The sequence below is a fragment of the Pieris rapae genome, chromosome 15, assembly GCF_905147795.1.
Source record: "Pieris rapae chromosome 15, ilPieRapa1.1, whole genome shotgun sequence".
NCBI classification, from domain to species: domain Eukaryota; kingdom Metazoa; phylum Arthropoda; class Insecta; order Lepidoptera; family Pieridae; genus Pieris; species Pieris rapae.
In genome coordinates this window covers 3,369,138-3,380,461 of record NC_059523.1, presented here as the reverse complement: position 1 = coordinate 3,380,461, position 11,324 = coordinate 3,369,138, and the positions used below count along the sequence as shown (strand labels likewise).

The following is an 11,324-nucleotide window of genomic DNA, read 5'->3' as shown; positions in this document are numbered from 1 at the left end:
ATTGTTTTATATTTTATTGTTTGCTGATAAATTATGGCTACAGTTACTCTTATATAGCCGTAAAAAGTAACAACTCAAAATGTAATTATATAAGTACATATTATTAAGGTAATACTTATGTATATATTCCACTTAAGTACCTACTTGCCGTTGTTATAAAGCATTAAGATTAGATATTACATAACAAAATCATTCTTTGCAATCTATTAACTAAAGAAAAATAAGTACTTTTAAATAAATTAAAAATTCTTCACAGAGTTGTTTGTTGTATGTGAAACAATTTCGGAAAATATGATTAAATCTTCGATTGAGTTGAATCGCTAACGTTTCTGAAACAAAAGATTGTTTGGGTGTATTGATTTTTGTGTGTGTAGCAGTTATACGTTTATAAAAGGTTTTTTATAAATGTTTATCCAAAAACTATGGACTTACGGAAAGGCTATAGCAATTTGGAAAGCTCTTTTATGTAAGGCTATAATCGTGCTTCTTACCTACAAAACTTATAAAAAATATATATATATATATATATATATATAAATAATCATGACGTGATTACCTTCTGAAGCAGGGAAAGTCCCAAAACTTTTGATCTTTTCCATATTCTTCTCCATCTTGAATAGTTTGAGGCATTGTTTTACCCATAGATTCGGGCAGAGCGAGGCAGAGACAACCGCCGAATATACCGATTGTTCCCAGAATCAGCAGAGGAATTTCTATTGCTATTGTAGCCTGAAAAAAATGTAACACTGTTATTACTTTTTCTTAAATAAAATGTTTTAAATCTGCACCATGAGGCAGGGGACAATTGTAACCAATAGAGGCACACACTAAGCGTAAGGGTTATATTGAGTTATATTGATGTTATATCCTAGGATATATTGAGTGAATAAAGTTATGTAAAAAAAATTTTTATACATCAAGATTAATTCATCAGCCTGGTACACTGTTGCACACGGACCTAAGTTAATTATTGTGATTATTTGAGGACTTTATACCTTAACGTTTAAATATATTATTTTTGGAGGATTTCGTTTGAGTTTAAAGTTTTGTTAGATTTTTGCATGTGACGTCTAAGCTCTAAAGTTACGTGCAAGATAATTAAATAAATATAGTATTGTTATTTGTCTTTCTCATAACCGGTCTTGTTCTTACCAAATACACGATGTATGGCACCAATATGTTAGCGATATATCCAGTTATATGTATTAACGCCAGTCCCTGCGCACGTACTACTGTTGGCAACAACTCAGCGGCATATTGCAGGCCGATGTTAAAGGAAATGTTCACTGCAAAACGACCCACTATAGCTAATGATGCTGAAGGTATACCTGAAATAAATATACCTTCTCGTCACTCAGAGGCATTTTTACATTTTCTTTTGTAACTTTCTTCTTTGTAACTTGAATGTCCTAGTTATTCAGACAGGAATAACCCTGGCGGAAGCATATTTAAAGGCATTTAAAATTAAAGTCACAATAAAAAAAAGGTAAAAAGTTGACTTTCGCAAAACAAATTCTGGAAAGAAATTACCAAAGGGAACTGTAGTTGCAAGAAAACTGAAAACTCCACTGAGTACCATGGACCCGAACGCCAGCCAACGACGACCAACACTGTAATATGAAAATCAACGTTATACTATTAATTTCATCATACCATATTTATTGTTTAATTATACAGCTAAGTATCATCAAAATTTTGTTTCGTAGATCACATCCATATATCTAACGGAAAATAGTATAGGAACATCGTCAAAGAAAAGCTACCCCATCGAATTTCAAGGCATGTTCTCCTAGTTCGTATTAAAAGTTGAAGCGGGAATTACTCTTCTCTCTATATATTCGGCTATGTACACCGAAAGAAATGGTGAGTAAATGTTAAGGTATTTGCTACCTCCGCTAATACATAAAATAGTCAGACAGCTATTAGACAGTCTAACGTTAACCAACATAAAAAGTAAGTTGAAATACTATTTTTATATGCACTTGTCGTGTTCCTAAACAAAACTATGCTGTAACATTTATATAAACCACAGCCGTTTTCTAATATAACATATTGTTATTTATTAAAGACAGCATCTTATGTCTAAAATAATATAAAGATGTAAAAAATATTGTGATTGTAAGGGTAGCCTAACATCGATAAGATATATAGAATGTTCTAGAGAAATAGTACTACTGCACGTAGTACATTAGTTACCAATATTTTTATTGAATTATGAGGAATGTTTAAGTATATCATTTTTCAAGATTAACGAGCCAGCAACACGCATAAAATATATTGGTTTGTGTTTCTTAAAACCTATATTCTATGTATTCGTGGAGTAATCCTGCCTCCATAATTATTACAAAACTTACACATCCAAAGTTAAAATGAGCAGAATATCAGCAGGAAATTCGGTAGCAGTCGCAATGGTGAAGGTGAGAAACATATCCAGGCCCAATGAGCCTACATTCCTGACGTGACCATCAAACACCATGGTGATGGACATCCAAATGACGACCAGAAGGATAGTCTGTCTTCGAAGACGTGGAGTCTTAAACAGATCCAGGAAGGAGTAGTTCTTGAATTCCTCTTCAGCCTTTGCTATTTCCTTTGCTGTGTCCTGTTGAGTTTCGATTAAAATATTACTAGCGCAGATGTCTGCCCCATGCCTTGGGGAGTATCGTCCATTGATGAGAAAATCGAAGTTAGGTTGACAAAAATAAAGTAAAATAAATGCTTAATGAATTTTTTTTACCCTAAATTCTTTGATTATTGCATCTGGTATTTTCTTCTTGTTGATTCGCTCACATTTCTGAATTATAGTCAGCGCCTCATCTATACGGCCTTGTGAAATTAACCATCTGAAAAAATATAAATATGTTCTAAAATCGTATTTAGGAGTTTATTTTTCACGTATTCAGAACCAGAAGTATATATTTTAAGCGTATTTTTAATATTCTTAACCAACATAATAATAATAATTAAAAATTGATAAATAGAAAATAAACTAATTTTAAGCGCAAGAAGTAAAAATATATATAGGACATTTAAAAAAGAATACATGAAAAAGATTAAGTCGACATAAATTATGATAATTTAAGATCACATCAGTTAGTACGAAATTTAGAGTATACGATGTAGACAACCGAACAGGTAATGTTTGTACAGTTAGGATTGAAAGGAATTCTCATGTAGAATATGATTGGAATAAAAGGCTTCTTGCATAGCCAATAGTGAAACCTTTATTTTTACCAATTATCTGAAAATATAAAATCAGGAATAAGCTGAGCCGGATTTCCTTTTTTATCTATACTAATATTATAAAGAGGAAAGGTTTGATTTTTTGTTTGTTTGTATGAATTGAATAGGCTCCGAAACTACTTGGCAGATTTGAAAAATTCTTTCACTGTTGGAAAGCTACATCATTCCTGAGTAACATAGGCTAAATTTCATTTTCAAAAAAAATAGGCATCCTTACTAAAATTACGATAACATTAACATTTGTTTATTATTTGATACAATTCTAACAGATGGCGCTGAGTTAAAGGTAGTTTAGTTTAGGTCCGTGTCGTGGTACCAACGTTTCACATAAGTTCTCCTACGGTTTCCCTTGATTAATTTACTACTATGTAATATAACAAAAACCTTAGCCACAGCAACGCTTGGCCGAGTCTGCTAGTATCTTATAAAACGAATATTTAGTTTAAAATTACCTTGCACTCTCTGGTACAATAAACGGCGTCAAAATAGATAGTCCCAGTGGTATACTGGTTATTAAGGTGTAAATTTTCCAGTCAGCAGCTGCCAATGCGATCCAAGGTAAGAGGCAAGCCGCAAGTGTAAAATATACAGCTATGGACATGTTTGCAACAAATGTTCGCCATTTTGGTCCTACGTACTCTACCACTGGAAGTAAAACTTTTTTATAAAGATCTGTATGCGTTTATTAGTTCTAAAATGTTTAGTTGCGTTTATTCCTTAGGTAAGTCTCATAAAAATGACCAAAACAAATATTTATATTCAGATTCGGGAGGTTTAGATATTATAAAATAAAGCATATGCTTGGGATTGTTTCTTTAATATTCAAAGGAAGGTGAAAATAATTTTCTAAAAGTGACTATGAGTTAAAGGAAAGTTAAAGATTTAAATAAAAAGAATTTATATATCTAAATAAATAGTATATAATTAACCTTTACATACTTACCAACAATGTACATAACCATGAAACAATTGTCGTATGCGAGCCCAACCAGAAATCGGCACAAACAAAACGACCAGAAGCTGTTGGTGAACGCCGTAGCTACTCCAGCTACGAAGCCAGTCATGTTGGTGCCTGAAAGTATTTCTACGTTCAAATATGCTCTCATGTACAGGCTGTACACGGTGAATATTTATATACATTTTTTTAATATTATCCAAAACGTAATAAATACATAAATATGTAATACAATTCGAGTTGGGATAGAATATAACATTTATTTCCTTCTATCATCAAGATACAGCAAGGAAAATTGATTTATAATACCATTATTGAAATATACAACATATTATATTTTAAAAAATGGCTGTCTGTAAAGCCGTTCACGGTCGATAGTTTAACGTAATAAAAGTGATGAAATGTGTACTTTGATGAAATAAAATTGAATCCTTTCTATTCAACTATCATTATTTTGTATGGAAACAAGAGTGAAATGAAATCTACACATTGATTGATAAATTTACTTTTATTTGCGAGATTTATTCCTATATGTTTATTACTTCAATGAACAAATTTAATTATGTAAGTTGTGTGGTGCCGCTGTCTTTCTTTTCGGACGCATAGGCCAATCGATTGGAAGAGAAATGATGGCCGCGCGAGCGTACAATAAGTATAACGGGAGAATGAGTCATGGTTTTCGTGCGTGCAGCCGGCCTTCAAATTATTAGACGTTGTCACGTCAAACAATTTGGTTATTTATAACTTAACGAGAAAAACATTATTTTACCGAGAATAGCAGGCACCCTGCCATATTTATCCGCTATATATCCGAAAATCAGACCTCCAAAAATTGCTCCACAGAAAAAGATCGATTGAGCTGTTGCGGGGTAGTTATCTCGTTCGCAAACCCAGCCGAGCTAGAACAAATTGAACGTTTTAAAAGTGTTCATTCCTAATTCTAATGTTTTGTCAGCTAGAAAACGAGTTTACTCTTGGTTATAGATAACTATATTATGAGTTCTTATCTGGCCTTCCATCAGGTTACGTTATGAAGCGACGTCACTATTCGTACTTTCAGCGAAATTAATTAATGAGCTGCATATATTGACAGACGTTTTTAATTGTTCGTTGAGTGAAATGACAAAAGATTTGCTTGATGTCAGTTCCTATTAGAAATAGTTCATCACTGTATTTATTGTTCTGTATGTGATATAATATATGTACCTAAATGTTGCATTGGAGTAATCTGCAACGGTAGTTGATTTTGTTAAAAATAAATCACAGTACCAGAGAAAATTACAGACATATAGACCTCACCCGGCAGAAAGTACTTTACACACAAAATACAGCAGCAACTATACCTGCGTGGCTATGGTCTCATACGGTGCATCTGTGAAGTTAAACTCCCAGCCATCACACTTCTTAGTTGGCCATGTGGCCTTCGGTTCCAAATCACCACTTGTGAGTACATTGTTCCAATCGACGTCATAAACTATGCACTTCTCATACTGTCCATCGTTTTGAGGTATTGCCAGATGGCGACTGAAATGAATGAAATTAAGATTTATGAGGTTTTGGGCGGAGTATTGCAGAACTTCACTTAGAGTACCTAACGTGGGAGTACAAAGGTATGTCTACACTGTTTTTTTTTAATAGAACAAACGGGCAGGAGGCTCACCTGATGTTAAGTGATTTCGCTGCCCATGTACACTCTCAATGCCAGAGGGCTCGCGAGTGCGTTGCCGGCCTTTTAAAAATTCATGTTCTTAAAACTGTTATTAAACTGAAATTTCGTCGTTTTCTAGTAAGCTCCCTTACCGTAGTTCTGCGGTAAGATTAGCTAGCTCCGGCACTTGACACCAATGCTGTTCAGGCACTACTGTCATGAAGATTTGCGAAAAATATATAAACGCGAAGAAGAAGGAGTAAGGTATCATCAGAAGGAACAGCAATCGCTGGTACCAGCCAAAGTCACCGATGTATGGGAACAGGTCGTCCAAGTCTTTTAACTGCTTCTTAGGACCTAGGAAAAATATAATTTAATCTTTAATTTTATATCAGTTTAATAGGACTTTAATAGGTCCAAGAAAAAAAAATCGGACATATGAAACATAATTAAATTGATTTATTGATTCACACTTCGTTGCATTAGAAAAACAAATAAATATAATAAAATTATAAGGGATGCAACTTGCGGCCTTACAGCTCGCGACCTTATAACAAGCGATCTCTTAATAAAGTGCAAGAACTGCATAACCAAATCTTATATAAAAAATATATAACTTTAATTTAAAGTAATACCTCCAAAAAATGTTAATAAAACAAACTAAAAACTATTTAATAGATAATTCAAGAATTACACGATTGATCATAGGATATGGTTAATAATTTTATGCAGAAGAGTTTTAATAGTTCATTTGCTTAAAGTTACAAATATCGTATATTTTAGTTCTAAGGCCAAAGATTATGGAATATACCTATAGGGTTCATTTCCAATTGGTCAAGCCGGGTGCCACCCGTCTTGTCCATGTTCTCATGTGATTCCATTTTCGAACTCCGTGATTGCTTTGAATGACACTTTTCCGGACGTCTTTCTGGTTACTTTAAGATGAATATGGGAGCGCTGACCTGAAAAAAAGCCAATGTAAAATTCCATTTATTATTTTAGTATAACGTATCTTCAATCACGAGGTTATTAGCGATTTAAGCAAATCTAATTGACGCGAAACTCTTAAGATAAGAGAAACTGCATTATGAAGCATTATAATTTTTTCTAGAAATTTCTTTGATATAATTTTATGGATATAAATTTATATAAAAGAAATAATACATAGAAACTACTTTTCAGTACCAGTATGATTAATCTACCACAATTAAAGCTATTAGAATCTTCTATATATAAGTTCTTTCAAACATACCAACACTGTCAGATAAATACAAACTGACATATAAAGATATGCGAACTAAATATTTATTGTGTTTTGATTAACACTACATGTTACTTAAATAGCACACCGTATTTGACATAAGCTAAGTGATCTGCTTTGTGTACAGTACATTTCCGATGTGGTCATGTACTAAATTTTATTATTTTTTTCTTAAATACTATATTATAATAATCATATTTGGGCAACCACCGGCCCGCTTTAATATATGATCCGGCCCGCGAGACATTTTGAAAAACCCGATTATAAAAATATTACATTAGATACTTATGCTTACGGGCGACACATGAAAAGATTTCTAAAGAAATACCTAGAAAAAGACAATTTTCGGCAGCTTAGAAAATTCGCAAAATTGATTTGTGCGTTTGGCAGTACTTATAAATGCGAACAGTTCTTTTCCATTGATGAAAATCAATAAATAACACATCGTAAAAGAATGAATGACGATAATTTGAAAAAATTCTTTACGATGGATTAGTTCCCCAAATTCAAGCTCACGTGTCTCATTGATTTCGGTGAATTTAACTTTCGTAGCTGGTTGTTACAACGGCAAATTTATCGATTTAACCATAATGTACCATTTATTTTAATTTCATTTTGTTATTTTAATAAATCGTAGTATTAATAACATCGGCGTATTATTTCATGTCTAATATCTATCGCAAAAAGTATTATCACTACTTTAAATTGCACTAAGTACTTTTACACGCGGCCCGCGAATGTATTTGCGCGCTAATGTTTGGCCCTCAACATGTCAATATTTGACTAGGTTGCCCATATATATGATAATATATTGATTGGAAATGATGAATATGCGAAAAATATATTTTATTACACACAAACTTACAGTATTTACAATAAATATTCTTAACCTGTACAATAATTTTAATGCCTAAAAATTTATATATAGAAAATTAGAAAAAAATTAAAAAGTTTGGTGCCTGTGGCAGTGTATCTATTATGCCGACAAAATTCCGGCTGTGTGCGATACTTATTTATTAAGGGACGCATGCACCTGCTCTGGAGTCACTACTACTATCTACCAGGCAACAACTTAACTACTCCAAAGATAAAATTCAAATTTGAATGAAAGACTCTTTCTGGCCGTTTATTTTTCTTCACCTGCTCTGTGCATGTTCTAGGGAGGTCTCATCTAAATCTGTGTCTTTTTTTTTACTTGGGGAAATTCATTGTGCATACCAACTAAAACCCCAAGGCGCCACTAACAATTGCTTTATACGGGATGCGGTAACCACTAATAGCTAGAATAGGGTCGGAGGCAAGACAGCAGCGTTTCATATCATTGAGCGAGGTGAGGTGAGAAAAAATACCTGCACTCTTTTGGAAACGAGTGTCCATGGCATTGAAAGTTCAAGAAGGTCAGGAGCTCGCAAGAGCGTTGCCTATAAGAATTGGTACGCTCTTTTCTTGAATTGGTTTGAAAATGCCACAGTGGGATTCCACATACTGGTCATTTCATATTCTGACGCCAAGTAGAAGGTAGAGGATGCAGAGAGGACCCCACATTTCTACACACGCAATGCCGAGAGATCGGAAAGCATTGGTCGTCAACGATTCGAACAGCTCTGCGTTTAATACGGTCAAGTGGAAGGAACTGGTACTGATAAGCTCCCGCCTAGAGGTGTAAATTGCCATTAGGTAGGGCCGGATTCCGCCTTTATACAGATACAAGATAGCCCGGAGTGAAGTACCCTATTGCCTTGCTGAGCACACCAAGCATCTTGGAGGATAATTTAACCTTTTCCTTCAAATTACCGTAAAACTGAACGTCGTTCGATGTGTCCACACGATACCGGGTGCTTTGACGAGAGTCTTCAAGAATTTGCGACAAGGGGTGTTTTTAGCGGTCAACCTGTGTCTTGTTGGGACTTAAATCGAACTAGACCCCAGTTATTTGACCCCATTCCAAAACGTAGACAAGTAATCGACACCACTTGTAAAAAAGTGGTACCTAAATAGAAAGATGTTTGTTTTTTAAATTAAATACCTAAAAGTGATAAGACATCATATCACTTTTAGGTATTTAAGACCAAGGTTTCTTCTAGATGATTAATTTATTATTTATTGTTCTGTTAAATAATATATACCTATATAATATAATACAGTTTATGTTAATGGTGACAAGAATATATAGCGCATACAGACCGAGAGCTATTAAATGAAACGTCTGGATGTTTGAAATTTATGCATTTCTTAGAAATACTGGATAACATCCATCCGTATGATAAAGTGTGAAGTTTATGCATTTAAAAAATGTAACAACATGTTTCGGTCACCGTATTTCATGATGTGTTTGTATGATGTACTAATAAACATTAAATGATTATTGTTAACTCCACGGAATTGACGTCAAGGAACACTTAATAGATTGCACCATGTTTGAACTGTACATAAAACACGACATGAGTCTATATTATACTTGTTCAGTAATAACGTTTTATCAATTGTCCCCATTGTAAAATACCCTTAAGGCTTTTTTTTATTATTTAATTTCATTTTTAAACTTTCGAATATTAAATAGACAATAGAATTAATCCTGTACAGACTAGCAAATTCTAAAGTTAAAGTAAATATAGGTCTGTTCCTCCCGGAACGCAAAAAAATGTTATATTAATATATTTAAACACCACAATACTTTTTGTAATTGATATTTGCTGTGTATGTGATAACGATTGATAATAACGCTGTTAACTGAGGTTATAAGCGCATGGAATTTAATTAACGTGAAATTATGTACTGGAATTGATATCTATAAAGATTGTGAAGTAGTTAAAAACGATACTCACCTAGTCCTTTCTATAATGCCACCAAAAACGCGATTTAAATAATATGGAGAATACGAAAATAAGGACGTATTGTGTGAGTGACGGCGAATCGCGGAATGAGATGAAGTTTTTACTGTTGTATGACTTAAAAACCAAATAGATACATTATATAACATTTGTATCTTTATTATCAAGATCTCTAAGCTTATATACATATATTATTACGTATATCTCAATAAACTTAGGCACGTAATCGATTCGTGTTTTTTAAAATAATTATGACATATTGGCGCTAATTTGATAAACAATAAAACTAGGTGAGCGAAAATCGACTTCTAACAAAACTACCGGAAATTGAAATTAGTTTGATGAATTTAAGAATTATTAAAGGTCTCAAAGGACTCTGTCTCAGGGACCAAACTTTTTAAATTTATTTTTTAGTGATAATCAATAATCATTATGTAGGTTAAGAAATTTGTGAGTACTATATATTTGATTGTTATGTTTTGTTTCTAAATACATTTTATGTATAGTAACGATATAATTTATTTATATGTAATATTTATTGCAATTCAAAATAAATCAAAGTAAGCCTTTTATTTAAATCGTTATTAAAAAATGGAATAACCTGGATCTTATATTAATATTTCTGATGTTTGGGAACGTAACAAATAATAGTGGTTTAACGTTATGTTTTAAGCCCATTAGAGTAATAGGTTTCAGCAGAACCGATAAACCCTAAGTTTATTTGCTGTCGCTAACTGATGCAGCAGCTCAACCGTGTAACGCATCACCAACACTGAGCTTAAACCTAATACCGTAATCTCTTTGACATACGGGAATAACAGTTAGCACCGAGCCTCATTTCTCAATCTTACCAAAAAATCTGGTAATCTTATTTCAATATTTAAACATAGGCTGACGCAATTGAAGATAATGTTGTATGTAATAAATTTACTGTAATATCTATTTACCAAATAGTATTAAGTATGTTTTATAGTTAAGATAACTGCATTAAAATTCCTTTTCCCTATTATGAATTCAAATATGTATGTACGTTATATAAATATATAAAGAATGTTTTTTATTTTATATTTTTAAGCATTAAATTTTTATGTCTAAATTTATGTGTAATTAGTAAAGCGGATCGGGCAGAGTGGAGAACGTTGTGGGAACTAACACGAGCTTCAGAAATTATTCAGAGTGCGACTGAAGAGGATGCATAAATTAATGGGACGGGCATTTTTTTTCCGATTATTGATTAATAAATTGCAATTTGCTAGTTGCTTATATTAATTACGTTTTGAAAATGAGATCATTTTTTTAATAAGGCACTGATACAATACTTGTATGTACATATAATGTGTTGCAAATGGGTACATCTTTAATGTGGTCATCTCTTTTGTTACGTGA

At 32.9% G+C, this 11,324-nt stretch overlaps 1 protein-coding gene across 1 annotated transcript; it reads right to left on the bottom strand.

Moving 5' to 3' along the window:
- On the bottom strand, positions 1 to 10,060 carry LOC110997941 (carcinine transporter). The gene is made up of 13 exons (XM_022266333.2): positions 9,933 to 10,060; positions 6,658 to 6,808; positions 5,999 to 6,203; positions 5,542 to 5,722; positions 4,968 to 5,097; positions 4,187 to 4,315; positions 3,696 to 3,888; positions 2,738 to 2,843; positions 2,355 to 2,602; positions 1,531 to 1,610; positions 1,153 to 1,328; positions 557 to 729; positions 1 to 329 (listed from the first exon to the last, which is right to left on the bottom strand). Exons 2-13 carry the CDS (start codon positions 6,725 to 6,727, stop codon positions 296 to 298), a joined length of 1,725 nt encoding a protein of 574 aa, XP_022122025.2. The 5' UTR covers positions 6,728 to 6,808; positions 9,933 to 10,060; the 3' UTR covers positions 1 to 295.
- Positions 10,061 to 11,324: the final 1,264 nt, after the last annotated feature.